Source organism: Dreissena polymorpha, chromosome 13 (genome assembly GCF_020536995.1).
Source record: "Dreissena polymorpha isolate Duluth1 chromosome 13, UMN_Dpol_1.0, whole genome shotgun sequence".
Taxonomy (NCBI): domain Eukaryota; kingdom Metazoa; phylum Mollusca; class Bivalvia; order Myida; family Dreissenidae; genus Dreissena; species Dreissena polymorpha.
Genome location: NC_068367.1, coordinates 69,437,478 through 69,462,419, shown reverse-complemented (window position 1 = coordinate 69,462,419; position 24,942 = coordinate 69,437,478). Strand labels below are relative to the sequence as shown.

At 37.4% G+C, this 24,942-nt stretch overlaps 2 protein-coding genes across 3 annotated transcripts in view; both read right to left on the bottom strand.

Annotated features, from left to right (window-relative positions):
* LOC127855635 (ceramide synthase 6-like) overlaps nt 1–13,341 on the bottom strand; it is a 101,683-nt gene extending 88,342 nt beyond the window's left edge. The window contains exons 1-2 of one of the 2 annotated variants that reach the window (XM_052391382.1): nt 13,066–13,341; nt 10,481–10,607 (exon numbers count right to left, since the gene is read on the bottom strand). In XM_052391382.1, the coding sequence (XP_052247342.1) occupies nt 10,481–10,607; nt 13,066–13,250 (312 nt within the window). In that variant the 5' untranslated portion in view covers nt 13,251–13,341. The remainder of the gene's footprint in view (nt 1–10,480; nt 10,608–13,065) is intronic. The other variant, XM_052391383.1, reaches the window with a different exon arrangement.
* Nucleotides 13,342–15,654: 2,313 nt separating this feature from the next.
* Nucleotides 15,655–17,385, bottom strand: LOC127855634 (uncharacterized). Its single transcript, XM_052391381.1, has 2 exons — nt 16,232–17,385; nt 15,655–16,201 (listed from the first exon to the last, which is right to left on the bottom strand). The coding sequence occupies exons 1-2, from the start codon at nt 17,383–17,385 to the stop codon at nt 15,655–15,657; spliced, it is 1,701 nt and encodes a 566-aa protein (XP_052247341.1).
* Between the last annotated feature and the right edge of the window lie 7,557 nt (nt 17,386–24,942).

Here is a 24,942-nt window from a genome sequence, read left to right as displayed (position 1 = left end):
GCATACCAAAGTTATAACAACTTTAACATTTTTATATTGAAGGTCACAGTGACCTTCACCTTCAAATGAATGACCTTGAAATGACCAGTGGTCATCTGTTAATCCTGGCCAACCTTCATGTCAAGTTTGAAGACTCTAGGTCCAAGCATACCAAAGTTATACCATGAAATAAGAACTTTAACATTTTTACATTCAAGGTCACAGTGACCTTGACCTTCAAATGAATGACCTTGAAATGACCAGTGGTTACTAACTAGTTATGGCCAACCTTCATGTCAAGTTTCAAGACTCTAGGTCCAAGCATACCAAAGTTATAACAACTTTAACATTTTTTATATTGAAGGTCACAGTGACCTTGACCTTCAAATGAATGACCTTGAAATGACCAGTGGTCATCTGTTAATCCTGGCCAACCTTCATGTCAAGTTTGAAGACTCTAGGTCCAAGCATACCAAAGTTATACCATGAAATAAGAACTTTAACATTTTCGAGCACGCCGCCACCCCGCCCGCCCGCCCCCCCGCCCGCCCTACAACATCAATCTATAAGCCGAGATTTTTTCGAAAAAAATCCGGCTAATTATGAACAAAATTCCCAAAATTCCCAATTTCAAAAAAAAAAGAAAAAAAAAGAAGAAAGAAGTGTCTTATGACTTATGATTATTAGATTCTTAATGTCCAGCTGATGTGTATCATATCAACATGCATTGCTGTGGTTGAGCGAGGATTCAGCACCATGAACCTGCTGCGCTCCCCATTACGCAGCACATTCACACAAACCAAACTTATTCATCTGATGCTTATCTGCAATGAAGGTCTAGATCTGAATGACAAAACATTGGAGGAGCTGTGTGATGCTTTCAAAAACAGAAAGCAGAGAAAAATTATGCGGTAACTCACTAGTGTTTGTTTTGGTAAAAAAATATCTGCTATAAGTTTTTGACGGTACAGTTCTTATCTCAGAGTGTAACTGTAACTGAAAAACACAATTGCAGTACTTGAATAAACGTTGATCATGCCCAATATTGCATGTGTTAAACCACTGACTTATTTAAGCATGATAAATTCCCAATGTTTTCCCAAACTGAGCCGTTTCATCGAAGCAAAAATTCCCAAAATGGACAATTTTGTCAATAAAAATTCCCAATTTGGTCAGACTCCTTTTCCTAAAATAGGCAGAAACCCCCCTGAAAAATCTAACCTTGGTTAAAGTTTGCTAACTTATGCAATATTAAAGATAGCAACTTCATATTTGGCATGCATGTGTGTCTCATGGAGCTGCACATTTTGAGTGGTAGAAAGTCAGGGTCAAGGTCATCATTCAAGGTCTAAGGTCAAATATTGTACTTTTCTTTCCTAAAACTTTAACCTTTGTTAAAGTTTGGTCATATCTTTTTGAATATTGAAGATTGCAACTTGATATTTGGCATGCATGTGTATCTCATGGAGCTGCACATTTTGAGTAGTGAAAGGTCCAGGTCATCCTTTAAGGTCAAAGGTCAAATTTATGGCTTCAAAGCGGCACAATAGGGGGCATTTTGTTCCTGACAAACTCATCTCTTGTTTCTTTTGAAATATCTTACCAAAAGATCTCATGTTAGGATGTTTGCTTGGAATTAATAAAACTATTTTTTCTGGAAGCTTATTAGAAAATTAACAATACAGGAAATTAAAGTATCACAGAGCAACCAGGGCTCGAATTTAACTTTTTTTCTAATTGCAAAAATTTGCGAGCAACTTTAATACCAACTCGCAAAATCAAAAACACTCTCCCAAATTTTGATGGAAACATAAAAACCTTGGACATTAGTTTAGTACTATTTAAACAAAATAAAAGTACTTAACATGTTTACACATTTTATTTCTGCAACCATACAAAGATCTCAGTTCCTTGGACCATAAGGGCCCACATCAGATTGATTGACCATCTTCATCTACAACAAGTTTTAGTCTTATTTTAAGTTATTTTTCCCACTAATTCACTGTTTTTGTAGAAGGATTTAAAATCCGTTTTTTCTAACTAAACGGTTTACTTTGCTTTATCTTTTGTATTATGTATTTTTTGTGTTATTTCCGTCTGTCGGAATAAAGTGACAAGTTATTTTTCGCTTTAATGAACATGTGTGAATAGTTGACTGTTTCACTTCCTTTGTACCAATACCATCCGCGTATCTGTATATACCAGTCTACATACAAGGTGCGCGCTTACGCATAAGGGTACTTGGGCATTCTATAAATTGACCTAAGATTTAGCGATCATGACGTCGAGCAGCATTATACCTACACATTTCTTTTCACTATTTATTTACTCGCAAAAAAATACTAGTGGCTTAAAACAAAACTCGCAATCGGTATTTTTTACTCACATTTTGCGAGTGTGCGAGTGCTAATTTCGAGCCCTGAGCAACACATCTGCAAAACATTGTAAGAAGTCAACAGAATAAAAAGCAATTAAGCATAAACAAGAGCACAACATAACGGGTGCCATGCTCGGCTTCGAAAGCTTGTCAGATTTTTTTTTAAGAGGTCACAGTGACCTTGACCTTTGACCTAGTGACCCAAAAATGGGTGTGGCATGTACAAATGTAGAACTCATCTAGGTGCATCTACATATTAAGTTTCAAAGTTGTAGGTGGAAGCACTTTGATGTTAGAGGAAAATGGCAAGGTTCAGGAGTTTTTCAGCACCGGAAAACGGAGGCACTCCCAAAGCAAACGGACCTGATCCCAAACCGAAATTATTAAAAAAGTTCCCAATTTCCAAAAAAAAAATAAAAAAAATTTTTTTTTTTTTTTTTTTTAGAATGAAGTGTCTTATAACTTGTGTGACTAACCAGTGTTTGTGTTGGTCAAAAATATCTGCTATAAGGTTTTGACTGTACAGTTCTTATCTCATAGTGTAACTGTAACTGAAAAACATAACTGCAGAACATGAATAAACGTTGAACATGCCCAATATTGCATCTGTTTATATAAAGAAGACAAAATAACAAATAAAAACAAATTTATTTGTTAAATCACTGAATTATTTAAGCATGATAAATTCAATTTTTTTTCCCAAATGAGTCGTTTCATCGAAGCAATTCCCAAAATGGCCAATTCTGTCGATACAAAATTTCCAATTTGGTCTCCTGGACTCCTTTTCCCAAAATAAGCAGAAAAACCCCTGAGGTTTAAGCACTGCGGACGGCAGACGCCAAGCTGGCTATGACAATACATCGGGTTTTCTCCGAAAACAGCCGAGCTAAAAATTGTGGAATAGGAATTAAATTTCTTATATCTCATATTTATTTTTGCAGCATAATTAGAAAATTCAATAATACCATTCTAATAATCCATAAATTCCCTGATAAAACACACCAGAGGTATTCCACTTTGTTTGAGCGCATGGTAAGGATCAGGGCTCAGCATTAACAGTTGTCCTATTGCCCCTGGCAAGTGAAAGTTGGGTCTGGGCAAGTTACTTTATAATCTAGTTGTCCGCCTGGGCAAGTGCAAAAAAGAACAAAGCATTTAATTTAGACTTTAATTAGACTTAAATTGCTGTATCATTTTGTTAAATGTGAAAAAATAAAAAAGGGTTTGTGGTTTATCATTTTGATCTTGATTAAAAGATATGAGGTTAACAGTTCATGTGATATTTAATGTTCGGGCAAATGGCTTTACTTTCAGGGCAAGTAGATTTTTAAGTACATGCTCGGCAGGGCAAGTTGGTTTTTAGGTTAATGTTGAGCCCTTTAAGGATGTTAACTGTTATTCAGATGGCAAAATAATGTTATTATATTTTATATGAATTTATTAGCACTGTCTTAGATGTTGAGATTTTTACTAATAACAAGAGCTGTCACCATAGGATGACTTATGCCCCCTATAAACGCTTGATAGAAGATAAGTCAGATTTCGAAACCTAAACGCGGACCCTAACTTCAAGGTCAAAGTCACAGGGGTAAAATTTTTTGTGCGCATGGAAAAGCCTTGTCCATATACACATGCATACCAAATATGAAGGTTATATCTCAAGGGACATAGAAGTTATGAGCATTTTTCAAAACCTAAACGCAGATTGTGAAACTTAAACGCGGACCCTAACTTCAAGGTCAAGGTCACAGGGGTAAAAATGTGTGTGCGTATGGAAAGGCCTTGTCCATATATACATGCATACCAAATATGAAGGTTATATCTCAAGGGACATAGAAGTTATGAGCATTTTTCGAAACCTAAACGCAGATTTCGAAACCTAAACGCGGACCCTAAGTTTAAGGTCAAGGTAACAGGGGTTAAAGTTTTTGCGCGTATGCAAAGGCCTTGTCATTATACACATGCATACCAAATATGAAGGTTATATATCTAGGGACATAGAAGTTTTGAGCATTTTTCGAAACCTAAACGCAAAGTTTGACGGAAAGACAGACAGACGGACAGTCCGATCACTATATGCCACCTTTTCTTCAAAAAGGGGGCATAAAAATCAATCACAATAATAATATTACAAATGTATTGTATGAGTCGGTTTATGAAAAAGTTGTTATTGTTGTAAAGAAGATGTTGATTTATAATCAAAAATATCATCTGTTAATTCATACTTTTCAATTAATATAATCAGAGTTGGCAACTTTTCTTGTTTTTATTTTGAAAATTTAATCCTAAATTTCATGTTTGCATAGTTTGTTTTCAACAGTTACTGTTAAATGGTAAACAAGATTCAAGGGCATAAATATAAGTTTCATGTCAATGTCTATTATCTTTTTGCATTGACAGTTTGACGTCACTTAGGTTTTGCAGATTCCGGTCAAGAGGCCATACAAATCCTGTTACCTGAAATAGCTACTGAGACTTCAACTACAACTGTCAATGTCATGTCTGAAGTTCCCTCCACATGCATGTTTGTAAGTTTGTCAGAGGGCATTGGCAGTTTAGTTGAAACCTTTCTAAGTAATTCGCGGTCTGTTCAGGTTTTATGCTGTTTTATGCCCATCAGTATCTAGGGGTTGGAAATGAAGCCTTTCAAACTTGAATCTTGTAAGAAAGGTATTTAATTAAATGTAATTTTCTATTGGACTACATAATTTTCTTTTTGATACCTCAAAATAATAGTCTAGATATGCCCAGGACAACATCATGCATGACAATTCACAAGAGCAGTTACGGGTACTGTGAAATTATGAAAGCAAAACTTAATGTTTCTTATAGATTGCACTTCCCTTTATTGCCATAATATGAAACCTCTAATACCGTATTTTACCATGTATAGCGCGCTCCCATGTATAACGCGCATGCGATTTTTTAAAGCCAAAATGGAGAAAAAAAAGAATTCAAGACCAAAAACTTGCAAATTGGGCTGAAAATGGCCGCCATTCTTATATTGCGCAATCATTTAATCTGAGTTATTCAGGCGCTTAATTTTTTGTTTTAAAGTAGGGAGCGTTTATACGATCAGGAGCATGGGTTGCATAACACTATATTTTCGACAATTTTTAAGATTATGCTCTCGAGAACACCGTATATGTCCTTATTGCCGCGCACTGCGCGTGTTTTTTCAAGACCCCTGCGCGTTAAATTCGAACCACTATTACCTATTCCTCACATTTGAACAGTGAACATTTTCATTACCTGCCGCTCACAGCATCGTATGACATAGTCTTCTGCAGACCCGCAACATCGCAATGTCCAATTTTACGCAAATCGTCCGTGGATCCCATTTTATTTTTCATCGACTTAAATATTTCCCCATTAAGAGATGCTCCCCATTAAATCCAGTTTGACCCGGTATTTCCCGCCTTCGCTGCCTCTAGTTGATCAGTATTTATAGTGAGACAAACAATACACCCGAATGCTCAATTCCATACAGTTGGCGTTATCGGCGTTATCGGCGTAAAGCCATTAGACAAATATCATTTGTTTGTTTCTGTTGAAAGAAATTAAAACGAGTCTATATCTCTATTGTTGGTTGGTAACCTACGTAGTATACTCGCACGGTAGCATATTAATGCAGAGATCGGAAAATCATTGATAAATGTTTTCGTCGTTTCAATGCTTAGGGCCGAGAAATTTCGGCAAATCGGAACTCAACTTACGTATAACACTTGCTCAATTAACCGTTAAACTCCACCTCCGTTCTCTGCAAAAGGTTCGAAGGCGGAGTTTTGCACGTGCTATTATTTAATTGGACGATTGCCATTGAGGAACAAACCCACGATCGGTTTGGCATGTTGATTGCTAGACAAAAGAAGCCAATTTTGTAGGCGAGAAACTTGTCGCTTTATTGCTTCAGACAGGAAGCGGCTTTCCTTTGATGACGTCAAACTGTCAATTCACATAGAGTGCGAACTCTCAGAATTGCTAACATTAAACTTTGGATTAAATTCTCAAAATAAAGCAAAAGCGAAGTTGAGAAATATGATTGAAATAATTAGCGTCAGTTCAAATAAGACGTTTTGCGTTGTAAATCAACAAGTTTTCATGACAACAAAAACTTTAACAAACAATACCGCGGCGACGCGGGGATCGATATACCTCGATTTGTTTAAATAAACAATCAATGAAGAAGTGTGAAAACACCAACAAAGACATTTTTTCATCTTTTAATTTTTGTCAAAACTGTTACTACCCCGTTCATTCCTACACTTTCCCGCTTTTTGTTGTTTCGACAATGGCCCCTTAACATTATAGGGTGTAGTTTTCTGCAATAAAAAAAATGGCGGCAATTGTGAAGATTTACGATTACGAAATGGATTTTTTGCAATTTAGCAACCAGGAAAGCGCTGTGTCAATGTATTACGCGCACTGAATTTTTATTTTGAAATTTGAAGGTAAAAAACTGCGCGCTATATATGGTAAAATACGGTAGTATTTAAGATGCAAGTATGTTCTGAACAAAATTTATGAAAAAAACTTATTAAACAAGAGCTATTTTTGTCAGAAACACAATGCCCCTATTGTGCCGCTTTGAAGCCATATATTTGAACTTTGGATTAACGAAAACATACTAAATTGTACTCTTCATTTCAGACATGGGAAAGAGTGTCTTCATTTACGGGCCAGACTGGCCTACGAGGAGAAAAACAAGAGGGCCAAGATGGCCCTAGTTCGCTCACCTGAGAGGAGTCGGTTCATTTAATCTTTACCAAATGTCAAACTTGACCTAGATTTGTCCAGACAAACATCCTGGTCAAGTTTCATCATTATTTCATCTGCGAGTCATGATCAATGTACCTATGAAGTTTCATGATCCTAGACGTAAGCATTCTTGAGTTATCATCCGGAAACCATTTTTCTAAGTTGAGTCACCGTGACCTTGACAGCCAATGTGTGAATATGTTTTTTGGCACTGTGACCTTGACCTTTGACCTAGCGACCTGATAATCAATAGGGGTCATCTGCGAGTCATGATCAATATACCTATGAAGTTTCATGAACCTAGGCATAAGCTTTCTTGAGTGATCTTCCAGAAATTATTTTACTATTTCAGGTCACCATGACCTTGACCTTTGACCTAGTGACCTGAAAATCAATAGGCGTCATGTGCAAGTCATGATCCTTGTACCTATGAAGTTTCATGATCCTAGGCATAAGCGTTCTTGAGTTATCATCCAGAAACCATTTTACTATTTCAGGTCACCGCAGCGCCCTCACACTACTTTGGGGGAAGGGGTCCGCAGCCCTTAGGAGGGGGAATTTTCGCGGCGTTTCCCTTTTTGGGGGATTTTTTTACTTACTCTCTCATTATTACATTTGTACATGTTTACACTATATTTATTGAATTTTTCATAATTTAGTATGTTTGCAAAGATTAAATTGAAATAGAATAGAGATATAATAATCATGAGACACATCTTTCTATAAAATAAAAAAATAAAAAAATATTATTTTTTTTTAGGGGGAATTTTTCCCACCAAAAGGGGAAAAAAGTATACTTTTCAGTTGGGGGACTCGGCGGCAGATTTAATAGATTTAGGGCCCTGCACCGTGGCCTTGACCTTTTACCAAGTGACCTGAAAATCAATAGGGGTCATCTTCGAGTCATGATCAATGTACCTATGAAGTTTCATGATCCTAGGCATAAGCGTTCTTGAGTTATCATCTGGAAACCATTTTACTGCTTTGGGTCACCGTGACCTAGACCTTTGACCTAGTGACCTGAATATCAATAGGGGTCATCTGCGAGTCATGATCAATCTACCTATCTATCAAGTTTCATGATCCTAGGCATAAGCGTTCTTCAGTTATCATCCGGAAACCATTTTACTATTTCGGCTCACCATGACCTTGACCTTTGACCTAGTGACCTCAAAATCAATATGGGTCATCTGCGAGTCATGATCAATGTACCTATGAAGTTTCAGATCGTTGCCATAAGCGTTCTTGAGTTATCATCTGGAAACCATTTTACTATTTTGGGTCACTGTGACCTGAAAATCAATAGGGATCAACTGAAAGTCATGGTCAATCTACCTTTCAAGTTTCATGATCCTAAGCATAAGCGTTCTTGAGTTATCATCTGGAAACCATTTTACTATTTTGGGTCACCGTGACCTTGACCTTTGACCTAGTGAATTTTTTTTTTAGGGGGAATTTTTCCCACCAAATGGGGAAAAAAGTATACTTTTCAGTTGGGGACTGCCGCCGAATTTCGCCGGCAGATTTAATAGATTGAGGGCCCTGCACCGTGACCTTGACCTTTTACATGTACCAAGTGACCTGAAAATCAATAGGGGTCATCTGCCAGTCATTATCAATCTACCTATCAAGTTTCATGATCCTAGGCATAAGCGTTCTTGGGTTATCATTCGGAAACCATTTTGCTATTTCCGGTCACCGTGACCTTGACCTTTGACCTAGTGACCTGAAAATCAATAGGGGTCATCTGCCAGTCATTATCACTCTACCTATGAAGTTTCACGATTCTAGGCATAAGCGTTCTTGAGTTATCATCCGGAAACCATTTTACTATTTCGGGTCACCGTGACCTTGACCTTTGACCTAGTGACCTGAAAATCAATAGGGGTCATCTGCGAGTCCTGATCAATCTACCTATCAAGTTTCATGTTCCTAGGCATAAGCGTTCTTGAGTTATCATCCAGAAACCATTTTACTATTTCGGGTCACTGTGACCATGACCATTGACCTAGTGACCTCAAAATCAATAGGGGTCATCTGCGAGTCATGATCAATGTTCCTATGAAGTTTCATGATCCTAGGCCCAAGCGTTGTTGAGTTATCATCCGGAAACCAACTGGTGGACAGACCGACATGTGCAAAGCAATATACCCCCTCTTCTTCGAAGGGGGGCATAAAAACCTGCAATTATCGGATGGTCAATTAATTATCATGTAATCACTGCTGCTAATTACCCAGTTAGTGCGCACGCACTATTTAGACGGTGACATGTGTATTGGAAGAGATGAGATAAGATAAACAACGCCCAGGGTATTGCCTCAGTTAAAGACCGAGTTTCAAATACTGAAACATTAATTTCAATTTGAAGCACAACGGGATTTATTACCATGGAACTCGAGATGCTTATTGACTGACGCACAGGTCAAATTTTCGATGCGTCAGAAAAAAGGGTTGCGTAAAAAAACGAGTCATTTTTAATTTGCTCGCGTCAAAATGCAGAATTCTGCGTCTTTTGAAATCCCTTAAATTGTTCATTTAATCAATGCACCCTTAGGCAGAACTTCCAATAGTTATGGCAGCTCTTCGAAAGGACTTATTTTGGTGCAACAATTGCAGACGTCTTAAGACCTCTATTAAACATTTTTATTTCGCATCATAATAGAAACTGAAAGTACAGACAATTTACAAATACATGCACAATGAGTGACGGATTAAGTCAGATTGAAAACGCATGTATGTTGTCATAAATAATTGGTCAGCCACTTTATTTAACTATGAAATCTAGTCCGCAGAGCGTTTGAATAGCTTCGACTGTTTTCCTGCTCCATCATTCAGGCGCTGAATGAAAGCGTCGCAGCCTTACCATAAAAATTTAAAAGAGAAAATACCGAAAATGAGCAAAGCATTTTCGATCAAAGCTATTGTATCGTACACATCAAATTCGCCGACTTTGTGTAAAAATAAAAATGGTTGTATTTTCAAAATGCATTATATTGTATTTCTTTGCGTTTTTAAACATTTTAATAGGGTGAAAGACACAGCTTATCTGGGGCACTGCACACATTTGTAGTCCCTAGTTATAAAGTTATATTTAATTCCAGACCTTTCTTACTAGATTCAAGTTTTAAAGGCTTTAATATACCTTCAATTTTTACCGGTAAATTTGGACCAAACTCAGGGGTGGGTATTTTACACGAGGGTGTATTTAAGGTATTCAAATATTAAGGGGTGATAAGCTGACATGTAACGTATTTAATTTTATTTCGCAAAAAAGGGTCCTGGGACTACAACTTTTTGAGAGACGCATGGTTTTTGGCGATGAAATTGGAAACAAACACATTTGTTGGCCTTATATAACACTGTTACCTGTATCTGTGAGCTGTCTGGATTTCTCTTGTGTTTGTATTCCTTCTCAAGGACATCATTTTGGGGGGCCCTACGAGGTCGATCCAATTTAATTCCACAGTATATACCAAAAGGTGTTATAACAAATCTGAAACAAAGACAACCATGGGCATTAATTTACTCTAGAACAAGTAACACATTGTAAAAAGCATTATTTACATCCAATTCAGACAATGTGACATGGTTAATGGTTTCAATGGCGAATTGGGAAGTAAACACAACACAGAAAATGTCATTTTTGTTGAAACTGACTGCATTTATTAACTGCAACACAACAAGCACATTATTCATTTATATTATTTATGAGGCCATCCTTAAAAAATTGTTTGTTTGGCATAACCTGACCCAGGTAAATTTGGGTGGGTCGGTAGGTAGGAATTTTATTTATTTTTTTAATATTTTTTTTCTGATATTGAACTCCGACATATACATGTACCGAACTGAAAGGTAATTATCAAATAAAGCTTCAAGTCTTCTGCCTCATGAAAGGAAAATGGTAAAGATTTTTCTGCACCGTCTGTATCACCGCAGGTGTATTCGTAAGTCTATTTTTTCTATAAAGAGCTTCTTTTCATTTACTTATTTTTTATACGACTTTTGCCATCGGCCATTATATTGTAGGCAGACGACAATATCAACTGTGTATTCCATTATCTGCGCATGAATGACCCAATATTACCCGATAGCGAACTCAATGTTGATTGGCCCGCTATCATATGCGCTTCAATTTGTTCATGGAAACAAAGAGAAAAATAGTTTAAAAAAAACACTCCGGATTAAAATGGCGGATGTTTGCAATGAAATTTAACGAGATTTAAGCATATTTGCAAATTATATTTTTCTAGAGCCAATTTTGCTATACTTTCGCAAATGGCGAACGACAGCGCGAGCCCTGTAGTAGTGAGCGCTTATTCCAATAATATCACGTTCGCAATGCTCGCGCTGTCGTTCGCCATTTGAGTCATTTGCAAAACTATTGAAAATTTGGCTCAAGAAAAATCTAAATTGCTAAAATCTAGTAAAGTTTCGTTGAAAACATCCGCCTTTTTAATCCGGACTGGTTTTCTATATTTGTCTCTTTGTTTCAATGAAAGTGTTTGCAATTCTACCAGTTAACGAAACCCGGTCTGTACCCAATTAGACATTGCTTGACTTTATTGTTAATGAAGTGCACATTGTAGCTGGCCAATCAGCATTGAGCTCGCTTACACATGACATGACGTTGTCGAATGAAACGTGAGAATGGGTGGAGCTATCTGATAATATTGGGTCATTCATGCGAAGATGTTGTATAATTTGAATACACATTTAATATCGCCGTCTGCCTCCAAAATAGCGACCGGTCGGAAAGTCGTATAAAGAGATAAGCAAATGAAACAAAAACGTGACAATACCCGTCAATAAATATTTCTAAGCTGACCACTTTTTATCTTTCTACCAAATATTTACCGATCTGAATTAAAGACTGATAATTAATTAATTAGTTATATGGCGATAATATTACACATCTCTGCCGATTGCCGAATAAAATTGAATGGGGATAATTAATAAATTTGTTTTTTTACTCCCAAACTATCCTTAACGACAGCAGCGTATTTTAATTAAAGGGATAGGAGAAAAACAAGAACGGTTTACTTGTATTAAAAGTCTAATTAATCGCATATGCATATGTCAAATAAATAGGGGACTCAAATAAATACCGGTACGCGTTTTGTTCATTGCTATTCTAGATAACCTTGAAAGAGCATTCAATTTAATGACGCAAATAACCGGAAAGGACAAATTTAGCGGAAAGAAGTTTAGGCAAGCAAAATTTTTTTTTGAAAGTTACACACACAAAAATCAGTCGGGCCGATTTTAGTGGATCGGTCAGGTTATGCCAAACAAAAGAATTTTTAAGGATGGCCTGATAGTAAAATGTTCAACACTTTTATTCTTACTTTTCCCATCTAGGCAATAGCCGTTTCCAAATGGTGATGAAAGATTTTTATTATTTACTTTCCAATGTGCACATCACATTATACTAAGTTACTTTTAAAAAACATATCGTTCAGATTCAAACAATGCAACATCCTAATTGGACAGAGATGGATTGCAAACTTTGAGTGATGCATATGACCGCAAACCTTAATTTTAAACTTAACTGTTGATTTCTTGCCTGTAAATGACTGAAAGGTTGATAAATAGGGAGCATTCAAAGTAAAGGATTCTTTAGTTACCTTTGGATATCAACAATGCTACAGGATACATCACTGAATTCACCAGGTTGATGTACAAATAGTACGCAACCAGTATGTATACAGGAATAATTAAATGGGTACTTTTGTGATGACTATCTTTGAATCAGACAAGTTTATTGTTTTTGATCATCACATCCAAAAAATGTTTGTTTTAAAATACTTAAAGATTGTCAAAATAGTTGAAAATACTTGAATATTTAATATTAGCGTAAACAAATGAAATACTTTTATATCATGGTAAATTAATCAAGTGATGAGCAAACAATGTAACCGTGTAGGGATGGTGGTGTGATTCATGTGACCTACTTTTCATAAAATAACCGGAACAAATAAAGTCCGATTGCAACTCCAAACGAAACAAAAAGATCACTAGTCTGTGGATAGTAAATATCACTTCCTGGCTTATTTTCTAACAAACTCCACGAAGCATTCGGTGGAAACCAAAACCATTCACTCCAAAACACGGAGCGCGTACGCTCTAAAAGGTCCATTTTGTAAATAAGCTGACGTACGATACGATCGAAAGGTTCGTTTTTTTGTGGTCCGGCTACACCAGCTTGCGTGGTTTAAAGCGCACATTTGTGTCAGAGTTTGAGGGAACCGAAAACTGGTATTCGATTAAAGGTTACATTTTACTAATTTCCGTACAGGAAACCGATTGGGAGGTAACCACTGCAATGGTTTGGGAATTGAACTCACACAGTTATCGTTCGTAAAATGGGCTCATTTTAATAGGATTAAAATGTTTAATTTTAATGACAAAGTTCATGCTGTGCGAGATTCTAATTTAAAAATGGTGGTATGAACACAATATTTCTCTGATCGCTAAATGTTGTATCTCGTGCGCGCGAGATCAGCGAACAATGTTTAATACTTGTTTTTGTAATAGACGAACACACAGCGTTGTTTGAAATTAACTAGAAAATAATTTTATTATATTGTTATTTGTATACAGTTGATTTTGTTTGTAAATACTAATTTGTTGTTTTTGTTTTGTTTTGTTTTTTAAGTTTAAATTTGGAAGCTTCTAATGGTATGTATCAATAGTTTTCACTATATGTCTCCTTATATTAACATGGATGTAATAACGAGGAATGTTTCTTTGGTCTTACATGAGACTGCACATGATTATATTTATATTTAAACACAAAATAACATTTCAGCTTCACCAGCTGTGTGTGTATGTGTAAGTATGTAAGTGTGTGTGCGTGTGTGCCTAGTGCGTGTGTGCGCGCATGTGTGTTATTATAGAAGTGTATAAGATTCAACCGCGCACGATGCTGCATTATGCGAGGACACATAGCATTGTCTACCATTCCTGCTTAATTAACTTTCACTAAACTTACGAACACTTTGTGTTAAGAGTTAGCCAGTTCAATACGAAGGCACGAGATATGCGTCATTATTTTTATTTGCTGACGATTCTCTCAAAATAAATACAATACATTTATAATATATACAGTCAAACATACCAAATTATTAACATAATATTTAAATAAATAATTCAAACGATTGCGCGTATGTAATAATAATGATAATACATACAGAAATACATATACAATATAAGTACCAACAATATATTTACCGATATTAATTCTTCCATACACAAAATGCCACACTCTTAAAACAATTTAAACTTAACAGATATTTACGTAGAATAACAATGGATAAATGACGTCGGATGCGTATATATATATATATATCGCCAACGTATGACGTCGGATGCGTATATATATATATATTTCGCGCCAACGTTATGATTAAATTTCCCGAACGGCGTTAACAGAACCATAAGAGCGTAGGTTCTTATACTCCCCACAATGAAATATCTCAGTATTTCATCACATATCATGCATAGTGAACTGTAATCTTTGAAACAAGAGACATCTAAATGTCAATTAAATATCAATTAAAATTCAATTAGCTATACTAATTGAAACACAAATATATATACAGTCTGCCTAAAGCAGATAAGCATTACTCACTATGACACTGACAAGGTAAACAATATTTTACCAGGGGAAACCCAAAACAGTCATGCGTACGATAAGCCAATTAAACTTAAGTCTGAAAATAATTTCAGTAAGTTAATATACTTATCATTAAAAAAATCATAATATGTGATAAGAATAAGTACAAACATATGCAATAATAGGTAATTTCATTCACAACGAAATAAGTTTGCTAGCATTATCTCCTTTCTTTTCACCATTAATAATCTGAATAAAGAACATAGTTATATGTTACATCATTAACTATAATTATCATGTATGAAATCATCACATATGCACATATAACATTCATACCGCATCATTAAAAACTGGACAGGTGAGTATTATATACTTAAAGTTATTATTAATGATACACATTGACTCATTAATGCATATTTTATGTCAATTGTAACAGTTGCACAACAAACATAACTGTGACGAACAATTCCATCATCGTTGAAAGAAATTAAATCGACACTCTATATCAGATGATAAAATAAAAAAGTCTTTAATTGTATATAACGATTCACTCGATTTTAAAGTGACTTATACAAGTATTATCAATTTAATGTGTCAATGTTAAAATTGTTATACAATTTACATAAATTACATGAAATACATAACCTTTAAACTAAAATTTAGTCAAGGGTTCAATAACCGCGAGTCATGAGTCATTTAAAAAATGCATACATAAGAACCCTAGTTCAGGATTGTAAAATTATATAGAGCCATTGATCGCAGTCTCTAACAAGCACAGTTTAGTAATAGGTTTCACTGATTGGGAACCCCGAGTCCGAACTACACAGCTACGCACGTGCCCATCCCTTCCAGGAATGACCTTGACAACCCGTCCCAGAGGCCACTGTCCCCTCCGTACGTTGTCTTCGGCAACAAGCACTACATCTCATTCGCGAAGATCTGTTCGTTCTCTCTGCCATTTTTGTCTTATTTGCAGTAGAGGTAAGTATTCCCGTATCCAGCGTCGCCAGAATACATCTGCCAGGTAATGAATCTGTTTCCACCAACGTACTGAGTAAGAATCTTCCTTCTTGAATATCCCTCTCGGAAGGCAGGCATTCGATCTCATGAGCAGAAGCATGTTAGGTGTAAGGGCCGGTGGGTCTTTTGGGTCATTACTCACACGCGTGATAGATCTATCGTTAAGAATTCGCTCTGCTTCGCCCATCAATGTTAACAGCTTTTCATCTGTAAGTAGTTGCTCCTGAGCAGTAGCCTTCAGAATGCTTCGAGTCGATCGTATAAGCCGCTCCCAGACACCGCCCCTATGACTACCATAAGGAGGGTTGAACTGCCATTCAATGTGATGTTGTAACATGTATTCATTGATGGTCGACTGGTTCCACTCAGTAAATGCCTCACGTAATTCTCTATCGCCTCTAACGATATTCGTTCCGTTGTCGCTAAATACCTTGTTCGGAATCCCACGTCGGCTTGTAAACCGTTGAAAGGCTGCAACGAACGAGTTAGTTGTCAGACTATGCGCAACTTCAATGTGAATTGCGCGAGTAGTTAAACACGTGAATAGGCATCCGTATTTCTTTAAGTGTGATCGGCCATGTTTCACATTGAGCGGTCCAAAGAAGTCAACTCCTACAGAAGTGAATGGTGGATTTTCTGGAGTCGTCTGTTTCGGAAGTAGCGAACCCATCTGTTGGGTAAGCAATGGACTGTGTTGCTTTTTACAAACAAAGCAGTCCTTAAGTACATTTTTTACTGTACTTGGACCGCGTAATATCCAAAATCTTTCCCGTGACGAGGCGAGCACCTGCTGGACACCGACGTGACCATTTAGCTTGTGATAATGCCAAATGATGAGCCTTGTAATGCACTGCTTACTAGGAAGGACAATGGGGTAATTGTCAGCATTGGCCTGTTGTTGTCTGCCACCGACCCGGATGTACCCGTTATGCAGCACCGGATTTAACGAAGCTAACTGACTGTCGGTTTTAACCGGATTGCCCATTTTCATAGATGTGAGTTTCTCCGCGAAATGTGTCCTCTGCACATACTGTAGTATTGCCCGTTCGGCATTACGGACTTCTATCACGTTTAAGTCGAACGTGCGTACTTCTACGTCATGGTTGAGGTAGCGTTTTCTGCAATATGACTTGAACCTTAATAGCCATGCAACTGCCCGTTGTAACTTTGTCCAGTTTGAGTAGCGAACCGTCATTGCATCTATTCCTAATACAGTCGATGTATGGTTGATGACAGCTTCTCTCTTCACTTCAATGTCATCGCCGCTCACGTCGTGCACTGTGGGGCATACCGGCCATGACGACGGATCACGACGCAAAAACGCAGGGCCATTAAACCATTTCTGAAGCCCATCTGTATCGTTGGCGTCAATTCCCCTTGAAGCAATGTCAGCGGGATTCGAACCGGAGTCAACATGGCGCCATTGTTGTACTGAACTTATTTCATGTGTAATACTAAGCCGGTTCCCAACGAATGTCTTAAATCGTTTGGATACATTTCTGATGTATCCAAGTACTATTGTCGAATCAGTCCAGTATACTGTCCTATCAATCCTCAAATCAAGTTCACTTGAGATCATCGAGCTCAACCGACATGCAGTTACGGCCCCTGACAGCTCAAGGCGTGGTATTGACATCTGCTTAATAGGAGCCAGTCGTGCTTTACCGAGGACAAGGGCACATGAAACACAGTCGTTTTCATCTACTAAACGCAGGTATGCGCATGCGCCGTAGCCCAACTCGGAACCGTCACTGAAGACATGAACTTGCAAATCTTTTACTTTTCCAGTGTTGTTGGGTCGTAAACAACGTTTTACGGCGACGTTTTCCAGATGGTGTAGACTTGAAAGCCACCGCCGCCACTCGTTTCCGGATATCTTCGGCACGACATCATCCCAACCGATCTTCTCTCTGCATAGGCTCTGTAAAATTGCCTTTGCTCGCAACGTGACCGGAGAAACCAATCCAAGAGGGTGTTATATCGAACTTACTATCGAAAGCATACCTCTTCTTGTGACAGGCCTGTCCTCTAATTTCACCTTGAAATTAATCGTATCATCATTTACGTTCCATAAAACGCCCAAAGCACGATCGTTTGGTAGCGAATCCCCGAGTTCAAGTTTGACGACTGAAGGAGCACGTTCCGTTTCCGGTATAGCATCGAGAACCTTTCTACTGTTGCTCAGCCACTTGGTCAACCGGAAGCCGCCACGCTTCATAAGGGACTGCAACTCTGTAGCAAGTTAAACAGCTGCCTCTTCTGATCCTACGGACTTCAAACAGTCATCGACATAAAAATTTCTGTGAACTGTCGATATAACTTCTTCATCATACATTCCAGCGTTGTCTGATGCAGTTCGTTTTAACGCATATGCCGCACAGCTCGGCGACGACGTCGCCCCAAACAGGTGAACTTGCATGCAGTACGACTTTGGAGATTTTGTCATGTCACCACCAGGCCACCATAGAAAGCGAAGAGCATCACAGTCTTTGTCGCATACGCGCACCTGGTGAAACATAGCTTCTATATCTGCCATTAAGACCACATTCTCTTGTCGGAAACGTATCAGCACGCCCACTAGACTCTTTTTTTAAGTCAGGACCTTGAAGCAATTTACTATTCAGTGACACGCCCTTGAATTTAGCAGCACAATCAAATACTACACGTACTTTCCCAGGTTTGTTGTCATTGGTGACCGGATGGTGCGACAAGTACCATGTGAGATCTGTTGTCTCGCCATGCGGTATTTCTTTCGCGTAGCCTTTTTCGATATAATCGCTAACAGTCGCGGTATATTTCTCGTGAAGCATAGGCTCCCGCGAGAGTTTCTTCTTAAGTTGTTGTAAACGAATATGTGCCAGCACAATATTGTTTGGCATGGACACTTCATCATCTCGCCATGGAAGTCCCATCACGTAATGTCCGTCTTCATGCGCAAGTGAGGATTCCATTATTTTCATAGCCTTCATATCTTCTAACGCCATTGAAGATTTAGCACAGTGCATTACATCGTTGAAATCTGCGGTCCACATTCTTTCTAGTTGTTGTTGCAAAATGACGTCACTAGAGTGTCCAAAGTTGATGTTGACGTCATTAAGGCTGTCTTCTGCTGGAAGTGGCCCTCGTATTGCCCATTCGAGTCGCGTCCGGACTGCATACGGTTGATGACCATCTCCCGCGCGGACTTCTATGGGAATGTGCGCTTCCGGTGCGTCTGTACCTATGAGCAGCATTACGTCACTCGACATCAAGCGGGGAATGTGGATATCGGCTAGGTGTGGAAACTGGCGTATACTCTCTGCAGTAGCGGCTGATCTGGCGTTCACTGGGAGTCTCTTCACAGACAAGACCTTCTTTAAATCCAGTACGTCACTTCCGGAAGCTGACTGAACACGGAGATTCACTTCTGAGCTGGAAACGGAACTTCCAGAAGAGTTTACTGTCGTTATCTTGAAACCTACTGGTTTCCCTGGCTGCCCTAGCTTTTTTAAAAGCCGCTCATCGCACAACGATTTATCTGCGCCATCATCTATTAGAGCGTAAGTCTCGCATGTGTTGCCGTTCATTACGGTAACTTTCACAGGTATGATACCCAAATATGCCTTTAGCAACGAATCTTTTGTAGATGCCCAATTGACGGACGGCTGAAAAGCAGTGCGGTCGGACTCGGGCTTTACCCAACAATGTAATAATGAATGGTGTTTACCTTGACACTCAGGAACATTGCATTGTTTGGACATTTAACAACTTACAGACATGTGTCTTCCTTTAAGACAATTGAAACATAGTTTACGTATGGCAACAAACTTCCGCCTCTCACTTAATGGCATGTCAATATATACTTTACAGTCACCCAATTCTTTGCATTTACCAGAACAACAAATGCATTTGCGCTCAAATTTCGCACACTCGCTACCCGTATGCGTTGTAAGAGTTGTGACCTTTGTGTTTACAAAGCTGTCAGACTTTACATGTGTATCATGACCACTGCTACGTGATTGGTTGTCTCTAACAATATCGGTAGCATACATTGAACTAGCAGTCTGTGACATTTTGTTGACACAGCAAACTAAATCAGAAAATTTTGGCTCTCTGTCTGATTTAACATTTATGTCATGTGCTATATCAACCCATCGTGTTCTCATATGCATGGGCAAGCGTCTAACAATGCGTCTAAGGTTTTCTGAGTTGTCAATATCTGAGGCGAAACCTAGTTGAGAAAGAGTTATCTCACATTTTTGCATGTCCAACGCTAGCATTGAAAGTGCCTCAACGTCTGAGGCCTTAATCTGAGGACCATGCACAAGCTTATCGATGTAAGACCTAGAAATGACATGCGGTTTGCCGTAACGAAATTGCAAAATATCTCTCGCACGTCTATATCCCTCAGTAGGTTCTAACAAAACACAATCTTCAATACTACATTTGGCCTCACCCACACAGTACTGTATAAGGTAGCTCAATCTAAGCCTATCATCATACACTTTACATTCTACATTTGTTTCAAAATTCTTAATAAACTTGCAATAATCAATAGATCTGCCACTAAATGTCAACAGTTCAGGTTTAGGCAAATTAAAGCCTTCTTGTAATGTATTAGCCAGTCTATGAAATGCACTGTCTATGTTTTGCGTAGAAACCTTACCGCTGATGTCGCTAGTAGAATGTACCGCTAGTGCTGAGTTGTTGTGCGCAGACTGCTGTGTCGACCGTAAGTCACGCTGGCCATGGTCCCCGGATGTAGACGCTTTTGCCATCGGGTTTGTCACACTCTTGCGCGTCACACTCGTGCGCGCAGATTAGTCCGAAACACCTACACTTCCGGTCGATAAAACGCCCGCCCGTCCACCGTCCGCGTGCACATCAGGTCCCGGATACTCGGTTGCAGATCTCGGTGCCAGACTGGATAGGTTAATCGCGGCACGGTCCTCATCATCGGTCTTAGTCCCAGACTTGTCGCAGTCTGCCTCCCTCCACACGGATTCCTCTAGGGCCGCTTCCTCCAGCTCGCACTGCGTGTCAAACATCTGTTTCTTCAATTTGAGCTCCTTGCTTGCTAACTCAAATTCATGCCTCTCCTTCATTTTCTTGAGCTTATGCTCGAGTACTAAGCGTTTAGCCTTCGCTTTCCGGAGTTCCGATATGGCTGACCCTGACGACGCCGAACTTATCCGGCTTGCCACGGAACACGCGTCATCCTCTTCCGGTGTTTTCTCGTCAGTTGCTGTCCACTGGGAAAACCGCTCCCGGAATTCAACAAAGTTCTGTAGGCAATATTCATACGTCAGTTCCAAATTTTCAGCCACATCCGGCACTGAGCACAAATCTAAACATTGGAGATGAGCATTTTTGAACTGTTCAAATCTCTCGCAAAGCTTCTGGAATAAAACTTTCACGTGATCTATGTTATCACGCGAAATCATGTTTTTCTCAAGTTCATTGTATAATTTCGTCATCAACGCCTTTTGCGTTGACCGTTTCCTTTTACTGTCTACAAAGTCCATTGTGGTTTCTGTTTCTTCCATGTTGCACGGACAATTATCGAGAATTGTTAAGAGTTGGCCAGTTCAATACGGAGGCACGAGATATGCGTCATTATTTTTATTTGCTGACGATTCTCTAAAAATAAATACAATACATTTATAATATATACAGTCAAACATACCAAATTATTAACATAGTATTTAAATAAATAATTCAAACGATTGCGCGTATGTAATAATAATGATAATACATACAGAAATACATATACAATATAAGTACCAATAATATATTTACCGATATTAATTCTTCCATACACAAAATGCCACACTCTTAAAACAATTTAAACTTTACAGATATTTACGTAGAATAACAATGGATAAATGACGTCGGATGCGTATATATATATATTTCGCGCCAACGTATGACGTCGGATGCGTATATATATATATATATATATATATATATATATATATATTTCGCGCCAACGTTATGATTAAATTTCCCGAACGGCGTTAACAGAAACAAAAGAGCGTATGTTCTTATACTTTTTTTTGTGTGTGGGAGATGGGGGGGGGGCGCAGTACCCGTGGGAAACCTTACCTCTCAGGTATGGCGATCATTTACAAAGCTAACATGCGCCGAAGGGCTGATTGAACCCTGGTCACCAAATTGAGAAGCGCGTGTACCATGCACTGTGACCAGGGCCCGTATTCACCAAACAATTCTTAGACTTAAGTCTAAGAATAAAGAAAATTCTTTAAATTAGAATATTCAAGAATATCTTTAATTTTGAGTCAAACTCTGCAGTAAACATCTCTATCTATATTATTCTTCATATAGAACATTTTGTAAATGAAATAATCACCAGTGGAGGCCTGTATATATTCAAACACTGAACACATTTTTCTTGGTTCTAAGTCTATTCTTTATTCTTAAGTCTAAGAATCGGTTGGTGAATACGGGCCCAGACAGCCCCAAACTATTATACTATTTTATGTGGAAATTTATTAATGACAATGAGCAATCGCCAACCAGTGAGACACAAGACTAATGCACTAAGAAGACAAACAAGTACACAACAAACATGCAAACATGAACAAAGTTTAGATCGCCGCCTTTAAACATACAAATAATAATTCAAAACGTGCACGACCAACAACCAATCTATGACATAGTGACACAAACAGAAGGATATGTGCTTTGTGGCCACTTTAAACTTTCTTTAAACAAAGTTATAGATAGCACACACCACTATCCGTTGTTCCGTGAATTCGCTTTACGCTGTTTACTTGGAAATCAAATTACAGAGGGCATATTTAATTCGTTAAGCGCCTTAATATATAATAATTGCAGCCTTGTAGTAACTAGACAATTGAAGCTAAAATAAGGCACAACGGATGCTTCTCTATGAAAGTACTGTAATATCAGAACAACATGTTAAATATTGTTTTCATATTTTAACAACCTTTACAAGCGAATATGCTGCTGAACGAAAAAAATGCAAATATAGTTCCTCTTCTCGAAGTTATTTATTTTATTTCACATACTCGTGCTCTTTAGGGGAAAATACTACAGATTGTGCAATTTAACTGTACAAAAATAGAAGTAGCACTTTACGCAATTCTTTTTATTTAACGATTTATCATTATGTTATATTATAATATGATCTGGAATTATATGCTTATTTTAAGCTCCCAAATTACTTAATTTTCACACTACTGTATAGCAGAACTCGTACAATATGTTTCATTCCCATTACAAATACTTGTAAAATAATAATGTCAAAACTGTCATTATCCGAAATATTTGTTTAAGTTATTTAATAGGTATAAAATAACATTTTGAAGATGCCATTTTTTAAATTAGTTATATTAAACTTTCAGCAATCAATTGCGTGAATTCAGAAATTAAAACATTGTGGACCATATGATTTTTCTATAAGTGTAGTGAGTATTGATATGTCAAATATTTCAGGTACTGTAAATTGCGGATAACGTAGCGATTCGAAAACATGAAATATGTTATGACAGTCTAATAAGAGTTAAATTGGTATATGTTCTCATTTAAATGCATTTCGATACAAATATATGAACATGTACGAACTCGTGATTATTTAGTTCTTTATATTGAATAACTAAGTGGAGTACACTTTTAAATCCGCAAAATATTTCGTACAAGATACCTCAAGTAACCATTTTAAACTTTTGTATAGTGTTATCAGTACACCTAATTCTTAAAAAATGTAACGAGGTTGCATTTGATCCTCTTTAATATTTTTAATTACTTATGACAATAAATGCATTTCAATTGCGCTGTGGCAACCAGTCTGACACAGACCATTTATAAAAACTGACTTGCGAATGTTATTCTACTACACTCTGCGCAAATATTCTAATTGTTTTCAGAATGACTTTTTACGAACTAGATGAAATGAGGTCAAAACCTATAAAACTATGTAACATCTTATACACACCTCATGTCTCACCCCGTTATCCCTCTAGAAGATAATTTTTAGCAAAATCTTAACTCATAATAAAACATTGTCAGAATGATTATCTTGAATTGCTAGGCCAAGTTCGAATCTGTGCCAAGAAGAAACACGAAATTTGTCAATTAATGAAATCGTAAATAAACAATGAAATCACTCTAGAAGCTTAATTGTTTAGTAAATCTTGATGGAATTTTGTTGGAAACTTAGATTTAACGATATTTACGCCAAATTCGAATCAAGTTCAAATGTTCAGTATAGAGTATATCTGAAAATACCAGATGGAATTACACAGTTTATCTGAAAATTAAAGAGGAATAGACGGTGGTTAAGTCATGGTTGTAATAACAATCAATTTTACACAGAGTGTAATAACGTAGCTTAACAATCTTTACTCTAGTACAAACGCATGCAAACATCGGAACAGCAAATGCACGCAAACACCAGTTCAGGTCTTTTACTGAATGGTTTGTCTCGATAACAAGTAATCTATGAAAAAATTTCAGTACCATTGCAATCTGTGTGCAGTCAAATTGCGCAATCTTTTGATTACGTTTCTCCACAGTGTTATTGGTTTCTCTTTAAATTTTATTGACACATGCAACATCATGTATGGATTTGTATTTAACTAAAAATTGAAATAATAATAGGTGTTATTATACTTTGAATATATACCAAATTATGGATGTCATCAAGAAAATTCGGGACCGGATGTCATCAAGAAAATTTGGGACCCTTAATGTCACATATATTTCTCTTTTTTTCGTGGACTATAAGAAAATATGAGCCATAAAAATAGATAATGTACGGTTTTAATCAGTGAAAATTTCGTTGAAGTAACGTCATCAGTTTAATTTCACTATTAATGCGAAATTACCCAGGTAAGCCATAAATAATTGCCAAGTGTTTCTTTTCATTTTAAACTTAGAACTCATATAATAGAATTATTATCAATGTATCAGACTAATATAAATGTACATATCTGAAATTCAACTGTCCAGATTTAGTGTTTAAGATTGTATTGTTACCCCCCGCTAAATTTCATTTACTCATGGCCATTGAGTAAAGGCTAGGCAAATCATAAGGTAAAGAAGTGTATGTACATTTATATATCAAAATAAATTATACAATATATTTTTCTGACACCACAATGCTCAATGCGTTGATTTTTACTATGTATTGTTCTCTACAAATTTGTCTTACATAATGACATTGGTTTAA